General features: G+C 37.1%; 1 protein-coding gene across 1 annotated transcript in view; it reads left to right on the forward strand.

Moving 5' to 3' along the window:
- The window catches only part of GPR149 (G protein-coupled receptor 149), a 452,500-nt gene extending 439,305 nt beyond the window's left edge, over window positions 1–13,195 (forward strand). Inside the window, exon 4 of the mRNA XM_044070515.1 lies at window positions 11,293–13,195. Coding sequence (XP_043926450.1) covers window positions 11,293–11,871 — 579 coding nt within the window. The 3' untranslated portion in view covers window positions 11,872–13,195. The remainder of the gene's footprint in view (window positions 1–11,292) is intronic.
- Window positions 13,196–13,694: the final 499 nt, after the last annotated feature.

The raw sequence follows: 13,694 nt of genomic DNA on the forward strand, positions 1-13,694 counted from the left end.
TCATGCTTCCAGGCTACCACTAGGTAAACTGACTGTTACTGTACCATTTCCTAACAGACTTTGAGATGCTCCATTTTTATTCACAAGCTATATAGTTCACTTCTTGCACCCTGCATGGGGACGAGGGGGCAGTTCTTCCTAGCATATTCCTTCATAATGTGGTGGTTGGTGTTTTCAGCAGTTAGCATTACATTGAAAGCTGTTAACCAGCATTTGTCAACAAATTTGGTTCTACAAGTACAAGCAAATGTGTACTGCTGGTTATAAGAAACTTAAAAGTGGAATTGAGCCCATGAAAGGGATCAGTGGTTTCACAGAGGGAGTTTTAGTGGTAATAGTTATAAATTCCAAAACTTGTAAGTGTGACTCATGGAATAAAAAGCCTAAATGCGTGAAGACTAGGAATTATATACATTAAGTCCAGGATGACCATGTCTTGGCATATTCCCATTCTCTGAGGGATAGTGATCTTGAAGTGAGTATATATAAGTAGTGAGGTTGTGTGTGTTGTAGCCCCCCCATATTAGGGGGGGAGTGCAGGGGGCGTTCCCTCTGCAAAAGTAAAACTTTGAAGAACAACGATTGTCAACAGACACTGTTGTCCTGTAGATTTGCTGTGATTGTTTCCTAATTCTGGGAATCACAATACAATTATGGGCCCTGGAATTACATTAAGGAGCCCGGACTTCTATATAGAACAGCTTCCCTAAGAATATAGGGGACAAAATCTAGTACACACAACAGCTTTCTTAAGTATAGCATAAGTTCCAGAACAGTGATAAATTCAAGAATATATGAGGCAAATTTAAATTTTATGTGAATGATGGGAACATTTTGCTAATATTTAAATCGGACCTGCAAGGTACAGAAATAATCAGAAAAGATATGTACTTAGTGGATCAAAATACTACCATTTTGTGGTCCTTCGGTTTTACAACTTAAAGTAGATGAAGTTATAGGGCTTGATGAGATTCATCTACAGTATTTAAATAAGTGGAGATAGACCTAGTAATGCCACTGACAACTATCTTTAAATAATTCATAGGAGGCTGGGATGCCACTTGAGATAAGTAGGCGGGATTTGGATTCATTTCTTTTATTGCAAGTACAGATCTTGGTATCAGTGGTAGAAAGCTGACTGAGTCAGAAATAAATACAATAATTATTATGTGTGCGTTGGCAAAGCAAGTAATGCCCATGCTGTAGTGATGATCATAAGTATGCAACACCATACTTTTTGCACCTAAACTCCTGTAGTATTCATGTATGGCGTTGGCTTCTTCACAGCGATGAGATTTAAATGCAAAATATGCATCATTATTTTTTATTTTAAATACCTTATTATGATTATGATTACCATGGGTGCCCAGTAGACATACACCACTCTTTATTTACTATAAAAAAAAATAAGGGATGCATCCTGACATGCACAAAATCTCATTATGCACTCAGGGTTAGTAACTAGCTTATGTATTGTACATGACCACCTGTTATCAGGGTCAGTCACTATGGTCTGTATCATACATGACTATCTGTTATCTGGGTCATTCACTTTCATCTGTATTGTACATGATCACCTGTTATCAAGGTCAGTCACTATTGTCTGTATTGTACATGACCCCTTGTTATCAGGGTCAGTTACTAACTTCTGTATTGTACATGACCCTCTGTTATCAGGGTCTCTCACTTTCATTTGTATTTACATGACCATGTGCTGTCTGAGTCAGTCACTATCATCTGTATGGTACATAACCACCTGTTATAAGGGTCAGTCACTATTGTCTATATTATACATAACCACCCATTATCAGGGTCAGTCAGTATCACAGTGATGGCAAACCTATAACACGCGTGCCAAAGATGACATGCCACAACATTTTGGGTGACACACCAGCATTCACGAACACCCAAGTTACCAAAGAAATTGAACAAAAATCCAAGAAATATGTCACCCTGTACTTATCATTTAAAACTCAGCAACAAAAAAGTAATTCATTGATAATCAAATCAAATGCAATGTGTTCCATATTTTTTTCAGTTCAATTCAAAATTACTATTAAAAGTAGGGTAATTTTTGGTGCTCTATTTTAAGCACAATTATCAGTGTGCATATTGTTTTTCCTATTGTAAGTCACTAATTTTTCTTTTACATTTATAATACATAGCAGCACACATGATTGGACTGTATTTTTTTAAAATAAATGAACATGTAAAGAATTGTTTCTCTTTTGTTTGGGGGAGGGGGGATGACATGCCAGTAGAGCCATGACAGACATTTTCTGAATTTTTGACATACGGAGCTCAAAAGGTTCACCATCACTGCACTATAATCTGTACTGTACCTGACCACCTGTTGTCAGGGTCAGTCAATATAGTCTCTATTGTAGATGACTACCTGTTATCCATCTCAATCATTGTCATATGTATTGTACATACCTATCAATTATCTGCCTTAGTTGCTAGCATCTGTATTGTTTATAACTAGCTGCTATCAGGGTCAAACACTATTGGCTTGGCCATCATGCCTAAAATTTTGTTGTAATAAGTCTGTGATGTTAGGGTTGTTATTATGTAGATTGGTAGTGATCGTAACTGTGGTATAATGTAGGCATTGCTCATAACAATCACACAGACTGCATGCAAATGACTGCCATATGTACAGTAACAGTTGTGACAGCTAAAGTAAACTTTTTTTTTTTTAAACTTATGTCCAGGTCATCATGTGCCACAAAAAACATGTAATGACTGGGAGGACAACATTTTACTGTGCAATGTTCTTGAGGTGTTATAAATATCTGGTAACCTAAAGAATTTGTTAATTCATTAATGTAAACATCACTACTAGATACAATTATGGCACTGTTGAGCAAAGCCCCCATGCCACCAATGATAATATTTACTTGCACTTAGAAGGTACTGGAGCATAGACATCAGGTCTGTATGGATTTGAGGCAGGAAAGATATGATTCTGAACTGCAGATTCTTTATAAATTAAATAAATTAAAGTAATGGATTGAGGAAAGCTTAGGACTCAATAGATTTTATGAAGACATTTGACATGGTCCCAAACAAGAAAACCTTCATGCAAATTTACTAATCACACAGTGAGTCTCCAGAAGCTTAAGACTGAAGCATTAGCTGAAAACAATTCCAGCTCCATGGCACAGAAGTCTGGGTCCTGACTCTATCCATATTTCTCAACTGTGCCTAATTTTTAAGGCTACCCCTAATCATCACTAGAAGTCTTGTTCCGTCCAAAGAAAACTTGGAGTTTTTTTGAGAAAAGATGGTAGACTGCAGTCAATAAATATTGATAATCATTACTGTCACATGCTTATTTTACTGCAGAACAGCATGTTAACTCGCATCATCCTTTTTATCAACTTTCTAAGTTAATAATAATACCAGTATTTCAAAAGTATGCCTAATCTGAGGCCCCTCTCAGTATTATATTTCCCTAATTCTGCAGGTAAAAGTATAAGAGCTGTGACTATAACCCAGATGAACTGGATTTGACTAGAAGCATAGTTACTGGGGAGAAGGCTGGGAGTGGGATTGAGCAAAGCTGGCCTGCCCTTTTGGGGGGGATCATTTAAATTCCATCAAAGTATCTCCATCTGGAGAAGATGCAGTATTGCACTCCTATGCACAGGGACTCAAGGATGCAAGTCTAAGCAAGAAGCATAAGCACTCCAGCTGAGCACTTCTAGTATCCTGAAGTGTACGGTTACAGCAGCTCAGTAAAGCCAGGAACTGCACCAATCCTGTCATCTCACTGTGTTGGGCGTGGGAAAGGCACTGAAAAAATCCCCAACTCTCTGCTAGATGAAAACCATGCTCCCCAGCTCTCACCGCACCCCCCCATTGAATGATGTCCTAACTTCAAGGCTGAGAAAGCATGAATGAACCTAGTTCCGAAGACTTTGATGGTCAAGGAAGCGAGTAGAAACCAAAAAAACTTTCTTAACATAATTGGTTAGATATACAAGACAGTAAGATGATGGAATTCGCATGAAAACATGAGACTCAGAGAGGCAAAGGATACAGCTTCCATGAGACTTGATAGTATCCCAGGCTGTATTCAGCATCATCCCCAGAAAGAACTAGCTACACCATTGATCACCCTATTGAACCACAGCCTAAGTACACATTTCATTCCAGCAGAGTGGAGAACTGCCATTGTCATCCCCTTGCACAAAGGTGGTGCCACTACTGACTCTGGAAACTATTGTCCCATTAGCTTGACAAGTCTGATCTGTAAAGCCATGGAGTGTATTATTATGGATCTCATAAACAAGGACATAGGGAATCTCCAAGCACTTGACCCCACCCAGTTCAGATTCGTCAAGGGCAGATCTTGCCTTTTGAACCTGGTTAACTTCTTTGAGATGGTCACCAAGGCCCTGGATGAGGGAAAGTTAGTACATACAGCTTACCTTGACTTGGCCAAATCCTTTGACACAATCCCCGACTCGGGCATTATTGAAAAGCTAACACAACTTGGCATAAATCTCTATCTCATCAGGTGGGTGGCCAAATGGCTCACCAATAGGACCCACAAGGTCAAAATAGGCACCTCCACCTCCAGCAACAGACCTCTCACTAGTGGTGTTCCCCAGGGATCTGTCCTGGGACCCTACTCTTTGGCATCTATTTCTCAGAGATCCAGCAAACATAAAGGGCCTGTAGCTGACCAAGTTTGGGGATGACTGTAAGCTGGGTGCTGTCATTGACTTCCCAAATGATGCTAACATACAGCAAGAGGGTCTCACAGCAACAAATGACTGGTGCCAAAGTCATGGCCTTAAGTTAAACGCAAAAAAGTGTATTATCATACCATTTGGCAAAAACATGGCCCCTACAGATTACTACATCAATGGCAACTCCCTAAGCACGCCACCTTTAGTGACAGACCTGGGTACTCAGGGTGACAACAGTTTCACATTTGACCATCACGCAGTGGCATTGGTCAGAAAAGCCTTTTACCTGGTTCATCTTATAAGTAAAGGGATTCCATCCAGAAAAAAGGAGGTTGTTACCTCTCTGTACTTCTCCATCATTAGGCCAATAATTGAGTACAACGCCCACTTTGGTATGAGGAAAGACCATAGAAATACTTCACAAAGACAATCCATGGCCTCCAACACCTGCCCTATGCAGACAGGCTCAAATTACTATCACTCTACTCGGTATTGTACAGATTGCTCAGAGGTGATCTGTGTCTCGCCTACAGGGTAATATCGGATACTGCCCTACTATCAATGCTCCATATCTGTAAGTCTAACTCCTTGTGCATTAGCTGCTTGAAAGACCTAAATCTAATATGTGACATCAACAAAACCTGCTGGAGAGACAGGTTTGTCTCCCAGAGGCTGCCCCATCTCTGGAATAGACTTTCCATGCATGTCAAACAGAATACCTCACCAACCTCTTCAAGCTCAACCTTGATGAGTGGATGGGAAACCACAAATTTGTCCTAGGGGTTCCACCTTTGTCCCTCATTGACAGGGGTGACAGGTGCTGACTGAGGTTTTTTTGGGGGGGTAAACTCTTGACTAGACTTGTAAGGACCCCAGGCCATTAGACTAGTAACCTTCTATGATCCTAAGTCTTTGTAGAAGACCTGAGATGTTCTCCAGGATCAGTATCTAGGGGGATTATCTAAGATGACATGAGACTTGTTAGGGGTGAAGGTATGGCCAATTTTATGATACCCTACTGTTAATGTAAAGTCCTCTTGCTAAGGTACAGTCGTCTTCACTATTCATAGATTACAGACACATTTCTAGTGTTTGCCCTTAAACTAAAATATTTGAAAAAAATGTATAAAACAGCTCTTTAAATACATTAATAACCATGGTCTGAATCAGTAGCAGGGTTTTAGGAATTCCTTTAGCAACAAGACAGACATACTTTCTGCCACTGACAATATTTATAGCAACATAAAATGATGGGCTTACTTCAGCAGCAGCTTTTGTTGACCTAACTAGGGCATTTGAGTCAGTTAACCATGACCTACTCATACAAAAACAGAGTACTAAACTTCAGCAATAACATAATAATTCAATTTCTAGATTGCATGAAAGATAGAACCTTCCAAATATCCTCTAATAACATCCTTTCAGATAAAGCTTTACTCAATTCTGGTGTCTCACAATGCTCTGTTTTAAACTCTTTACTGTTCTCTCTTTTTATTAATGACATTTCTGTGGACCTTCCAAGACAAAATATTATGATGTATGCCAATGACTTTGTTCTACTTAAAGCCAGGAAAACACATAAATCCTATAGGCTAATCTTCAAATGCAGTCCTTTAGCTGGCTTCAGTCAAATACACTTCTCCTTAATTACATGAAAACCAGCAATATGCTATTCTCAATAGTCAAGAAACTCACATCTTGAAAATAAGTAGATTCACCTTCTTAGCAGCCCAAAACCCACACCACTATGATGTACTACATACTTTCCACAGACACCCAATACCTAGTTAGGACAGGGACCACCACTCATCAATACTACCAACTGAGGAGTGGATAAAATGCAGTTCCTACACTTTCCAAGCAAAGATTCAAACTGGCAATAGGAGAAAAAAGCATATTCTAGAACTGGGCCTGGAAGTGCCTCCTAAATCAGGTAAAAAACAATTATATCTTAGCAGGTTTTAAACAGCAATCGAAATGATTCCTTCATAACAATGCCAAGTGTGCATGCTTCTGTGATACTTGCTGGTGATTCTGTTATGGAATCATACTTTGCATATGTGTTGAACCTATTGGCTTGTAAACATGTATACATTTACCTCCTTGTACATAATGTATATATCCTACATTACTGTTTATACTTACTATATGTTTATTTGTAAATTTTCAATACTATTTTACTATATTCCTGTTAATATTGTTAACTTATTTTACTTGATGTCATTTGTTACTCTGCACCCAGACTGTGACTGAAAAGGATCAGTTGACCAGCTCACTTGCCCAGTAAACAACTTACAGTAAGGGACTGCAAAGTATGATTCTACCAGGCAGTGAGCATTTAATGAAACAGGAATTATAAGTGTGTGAAACCATGCACTTTCAATAAGCCCAGCATAGCAGGCATTGTGCAGCACTTACCAGTCTACAGAGGAGATAATCGATGCTTAGAAAATATTTAATCCCTGCTAGCTGGTGGCACCAAACTCTGGTTATCATCCTGGCCCTACAATGTCTTAGGAAATGGTGGTTAGCAAGAAAAAATGGGCCATGGAGAAAGGAGCCAAAACGAAATTACTTAAAAATGGAAAGCAGTTGGCAGTTACATATATAAGATGATGTAAAGCTTAGCAAACTGCAATAAGTTTATGTATGATTATATCACATCAGTCTAATAATGCCCATGGTTTACTTTTCTTTTACTATATGCAATATGTCTGTAAATACAGTTGGCTGAATTGTCTACAAATTTATAACGATTCTTATATTGTCCAGTTTTGTACTGTTTACCATTGACATCTCCACATTTGCATTATTTCTGTCTGTATGTGCTTTGTTTAATTTTGTAATTTTTTTCTTTATATGCATTATCAAATAGTGATTTCTGTTATTTGCTACTATTATTGCACAAATGATTTGGAGCTTTTTCTCCAGGATACCTCTGAAAATGGACCTCAACCCAGCTGGATAACCTTACTATTAAAACATAAATAAATAAATGCAGGATTCACAGAAAAACAATCACATGTAAAAAATGAAAGTTATTCTTCTCATCAACTAAAAATTGATGCAAATGTATCTATAAATCTGCATTTTGTCCTAGATACCCCATTTCCAGAAAACATAGCTCTTAACTTCTTTCTTAAAACACAGGTACAAAGACAAAAACAACGGTAGACAAAGGCCCCAAATAAGGAGTACTCTTTGAATTTTACTTTAATTCACTTAAAATGTTAATAGTACAACAGGCTTTGCATCAGCATGCATTTTCAGAATGATAAGTATGACATACTGACAGCTGGCGCCATGCTGACTGTTTATTATTCATATTTATTGTTTGTTTTTGTTAACACAGAAAGTCCAACTGGACAGCAAGCCCATTTTCAGTACGAGCTCCACAGAAAAAAATATTTATTTATGTATACATTTGTAATATGGAATGCAGGACTATTTCACATAATAACACAGATTGTGTACTTACATCTTGGCATTACATACAGATATTTTAAGACAAAACGTTGTTCATGCACACATTAGTTTCATTAGAGGAACTGTTATAATGAAACAAAGAAGCTTCAAAAAGTCTTGTAGCATTTATTATAGATATAAAAGAGAGGTGCATGTGAAGATGTTGCAAAAGTGTTGAAATAATCAAGAAGGCTTTGGTTAGAAAATAAGGAAGTGAAATGAATGAAATTCTGTTTACAGCATACATCATGAAAAATTTGTTAACAGAAAGGAATAATTATGGGCCCGATTCCAAAAAACTTGTTCTCAGTTTAAGTGGCCACTTCCACTGAAAGCAGGTGTTTTGGAATCTGGTTCCTGCAGTAAGCCTGTTTATAGATGGGCCTTACCGAAATAAGTCACTTACACCAAGGTCAAGTCTTTCGGAATCAAGGGAGACTTACACTGCGAGCAACTCTTTTGGAGTTTGGCCCTATGAAATTTGTGTGAAGGTAAGGCGAGAACAGAGAAGAAAAGGAGAAATTAAGAGAAGATATAGAAGATGAACGGAGGGAACAGGATATGTAGGAAATCAAATATAGAGTATTTCTTATTTTAATATATGACAAGGTAAGAGTGGCATTTTGGGAGATTCTGAGAAAGTATAATTGCAATTACAGTGATTATATAGGTTGGGTTAGCCAGGTGTGGAACATTTAAAGAGGCAGGTCTTGTTAGGTATTGTTTAAGCTGGGTTTTGAAACTTATTATTTTGTCTGTCAACTTGGCTGGGAATGGGATAGAATTCCAGAGTTTTGAGAGACAGAGTATAATGAGAACCCAAATTTGTTGTTGGACTTGGTCATAAGTAGAAAGGACTGGTTACTACAGAGCTGGTCTCAGATGCATGAACAGTAGTGTAATCTTCAGTAATTTACCAGGAAATCAAACATTTTATGAGGGACAGGGCAGAAATATGAGCCAAAACCAGAAACATTCTGCAAAATCATGGACAACTGAGAATTATGCCACAAAGATATTGGCAATAAGAAGAAAGTCTGCAGCAGGCAAAATAAATACAACAGTGCTAGCATCAGAAGAAGTATATTGAGGGAGAGTAAATGGCTGAAGGAGTAAATTATGTACTCTGAAGGAAATGAGGGAAATGGGTAACACGAGAGACATTTTAAGTACTTCAGGAGAAATGATAAAGATAATAGCATCTTATCTAAGAGGTTTACAAAAAACAAGGGGACAACAGCAAAAGTAAAACATTTCTTCACAAAGATGATAGCAGGCATTTAAAAGCAGCTTTCCTGAGAATGCTGTGAAGTCAAAGACAGGTGAAGAATTCATAAATGCTATGTAAAGATAAATAGCAGCTCTACGAAACTGATGGAAGAAATATGACTGGATAACAATCAATATCACACTGTACAACAGTGCCTTCCCTTTGTGGGTCTGTCCCCTAGCCTCTATTTAAAATGAATAATATCAGAATTATGTAATAGAGTATTTCTCACTTAAATTCCACACCTTCCTGTATCATTTCTCTGGCCTATGTTCCTGCTGTTTCTATTCAAATTCACCAAAATTTTAGACATAGGCAGTACCCAAGTTTCTTAATCTCTCCTATTCTAATCTTTCCCATGGTATCCATCCTACTAGTTACTCTGATCTAATATGCTCATCCATTTGCTCTGTTCTCTCACACTAAGTCATAATTTCAATGGTAATAATAAAAGTTTGTTCTCTGCTCTAGTTCATAACCATTTAACTTACTCTGAAGTTCTTCTTTTCTTATTAACTACCTGGACAACCTGATTATTAAAACATAAATAAACAAATACTAGTTTCACGGAGAAGTAATCACCATTAAAAAAAAAGTTATTCTTACCGTTTCTTGTCATGGTTATGTTTGTTTTTCTCATTATCTTGGGGAATGTTAGTATATGCGACAATGCCATGTTCCCATTTTTTTAAATTTGTAACTGTGTGATTATTTGCCATGTAGTTTATAAATGACTACACTTATTTTACATCTGAACTTGTGATTACTTACGCAGGAGGCATTAATCTGTTGCTACTCTTTAGATCTTTTGTGCATCAGTAAATTATTGTTGAGGTGCTTCTATCAGAATATAAATTTCTTAGGAAGATAAAGAATTTCTTCATTTATGTCCAGAACAACATATCTGGACAATACACAGTGCAGCTAAAGACAATGTTTGTTGACTATGTTACTTAGATGATGTATGTAACAAACCCATTTTCTGATATGGATTGCATTAGATATTCAACATATGTAAATAATCCATTTGAATGAAAACAGCTGTCATTCATATTTACTTTTAAATGCCTCACAAATGTAAATACTCTGTTGCCACATTTTCCAAATTCAAATGTTATTCATAGGTACTTTATTCTGTATTGTATATGCACTGTAATTCAGTTCAGTTTGCTATGCATTCTGGAATGTTTCTCTCCCTAGCCTGTAGTATGAATGGGTCAAGTTTGAGTTACAAATATAAATAAAGAGGACTCATGGATTATTTGTCAGGTACATTCACAAGCAGAATAAGTTGCAAGGATGTACTTATCTGCCAGCCTGTTTTTCTAAGTTTATAACATTGAAAAGGAATGCCAAGAAGTCACAGGCAGATTAAAATGTATACATACTCAAAAACCTCTCAACCTTGTAGAGTAAGACATCTGGACAAAGCCATAATTAATCAGGAACAAAGGCCCAAAAAATAGAGACAATTTTAAACATTACTCTTACAAACTTAGAAAGTTGATAGAACAGGTTTTGCAGTAGCATGAATTTTCTGAAGGGTATGAAGTCTGAATCACAAATGTACATCATTATTTTCTGACTCAGTCCTCAATAATTTGCCAGAAAACCACAGTTTTGTTAGAAACAGACCAAAAATAAATGGTAAAACTCTGGACATTCTGTGAAACTGTACAGTTGACAGGTATCTCACACACCCACACACGCACTGGTCTTACTATAATTTTGTTCAAAATTAGGATGATCTTAACATGTCAGACTTTGTATTTTAGATTCAGTTTAGTTGGTAATTATGAGTAGATGAAAATAATTTACTGAACAACAACAATAATTAACCATTTATTTATTTTTCAGAAATCAAGCGGTGGCTTAGCCATCCCCGTGTGTGCATTTCAAGGAACAGTCTCTCTACATGCACCTACAGGAAAGACTCTATCACTCTCAACATATGAGATAAGTAGTGATGGGCAAAAAATAACTCCAACATCCAAGAAAATTGAAGTGTACCGATCAAAAAGTGTAGGCCATGAGCCCAATGTAGAAGACTCTCCTTCAAACTTTGCTGATACTAATGTAAAAATTCATCTAGAGGTCCTTGAAATCTGTGACAATGAAGAGGCCATGGATACCGTGTCAATTGTTAGCAACATCAGTCAGTCATCAGCACATGCAAGATCACCATCCTTACGCTACTCAAGAAAGGAAAATCGATTTATTTCATGTGATTTAGGGGAGACAGCTTCCTATTCTCTTTTTATACCAACAAATAACCCTGACTCTGGCATAAATATATCAATTCCAGATACAGTTGAAGCTCATCGGCGTAACAGTAGAAATCAGCAAAAAGACATCTTTGGCTACCGGGAAGAGATACAACTATTAAATGAAGCATATCGGAAAAGGGAAGAAGAAGAAGAAGATAAGAATTCATAGGGTGTATGGCTTAAACAGCTGAAATTGGATGAACAATGCTAATGGAAGAATGCTTCATAACAAAAATGACGAAGTATTTTTTTAGATTTGTGACTGTATTTCTTATTTAGCATGTTGAAATAATTTGTATAAACTAACCATTAAAACATTTTGGCAGCAGTTAATGAAACATATTGGTGTATTTTGAACTGCAATGGGTAACAAAGTTACATATTCACCAGTTATGCCATTATTTTTCAGTACATCTAAAATTTGTGCAATCGACTGTGTTTTATAAATGGTGATATTACCATGGAGCACTGTGATATGTAAGCCATGAACATTAGAATCAATACTGGTGACATTTTGTCTGGTTGTCCTGAAAGTACACAAGTTATTATCAACACGGATAAACAAATTCTAATAAAATCGTTATCAGACTGCAATGGTCATGACTCTTTCTGGTTATCACAACAGTTTCAAACAAGTCCTTGTGACATATCTCTTTGGCAACTAATACTAAAAGCAGTGAAATAAACTGAACAAACATTTTCGAAACTCCAACAAAATACATAAAAAATATAAGGTGAATAACCTGATGACAGAAAGAATAATTTCATGTTGTGCTTGTCTCAGTTGCTGATTCACACTTTCAACCTTGTATTGATAAATATGTTCTGTTCATCTCTTATGTGATCCTATTCACTCAGGCTGTGCCTGTAAATGGTCCACTGATATTAGCACACTACTCCGATAAACAAATACAAACAAATAAATAAGCTGGTATAGAGTGGATCGTATACAATTGTTCAACAAATGCACTGGGTGCAATATAAGTATTAGATTCAGACACAGGGTACTGAGATGGGGGGGTTGGTTGAAGGTTAGTCTTGTAAGTCATGCTTTGTACATGACATTATTGTGACCTGTTGATACTCCACAAAGTCCCTATAGCAGATCCAGCGAGTGCAAGGAAACAGACCCCATCATTCTTCAAGACAAAGTTTGAATACCTGGAGTGTTAAGGATTTTCCAACACATGGAGAAGTGATTTATCAGACTAGTTGTGCCCCCACTTTATAACTTTTTGGAGCCAGCTCCTCCTTTTCTTAAAGTGATGTGACCTTGGAGTTGATTATATTTAATGAGGGTGCAAGAGATTTCCCCTGCCTAGGAAATTTGGGGAGTTTGCCTTCCGCCACCAAAAAAGAAAGGTTTATTGTAAATAGTGGACATTTGTGCAGTTGTTGATTTTCCAACTGTTAATCTTTGTGGAACTGATGTGCATCAAGACTTGACTGACTATGAAAACAAAGATGAATAAAATGGAAAATGGTGTACATTTTTTCAGTGCTACCTCATTTTTGCATTATTTATCATATTGTTGCTAGCAACTTCCTACCACAGCTATGGATCTCAACACCTGAACAATTTAGAGAAACAGTAAAATTTGCATCCTTCCAAACCCAAAGCAGATCACTTTTTAAGACTTCACTCTTATTCCAAATGTGGTATCACCTAAATGACTCCATTGTACCTTATTCCATTTCAGTCTCATATCAGCTAATACCTATCATGGATCCTATCTCCTCTGTTCTCCTGCCTATTATTCTCCACCCATTGTATATGTCCTCACTTATATTCTGCCATCCTTCTCACCTATTACTCAATTTTCCCTCTCCATCACCTCCCTATCATTACTATCATATCAGTTTATTTATTCTTAGTCACTCCATCTTCCTCACCCCTCCTCTGGCTTATCTTCATACTCTCACATCTTCTCCAAACCTGCTTGTCTGCCATCCATGCCTACCATTCGATTCTCTATCTTCATTACTCTATCA

Source organism: Protopterus annectens, chromosome 4.part1 (assembly GCF_019279795.1).
Source record: "Protopterus annectens isolate FY-2018-M chromosome 4.part1, PAN1.0, whole genome shotgun sequence".
Taxonomy (NCBI): domain Eukaryota; kingdom Metazoa; phylum Chordata; order Ceratodontiformes; family Protopteridae; genus Protopterus; species Protopterus annectens.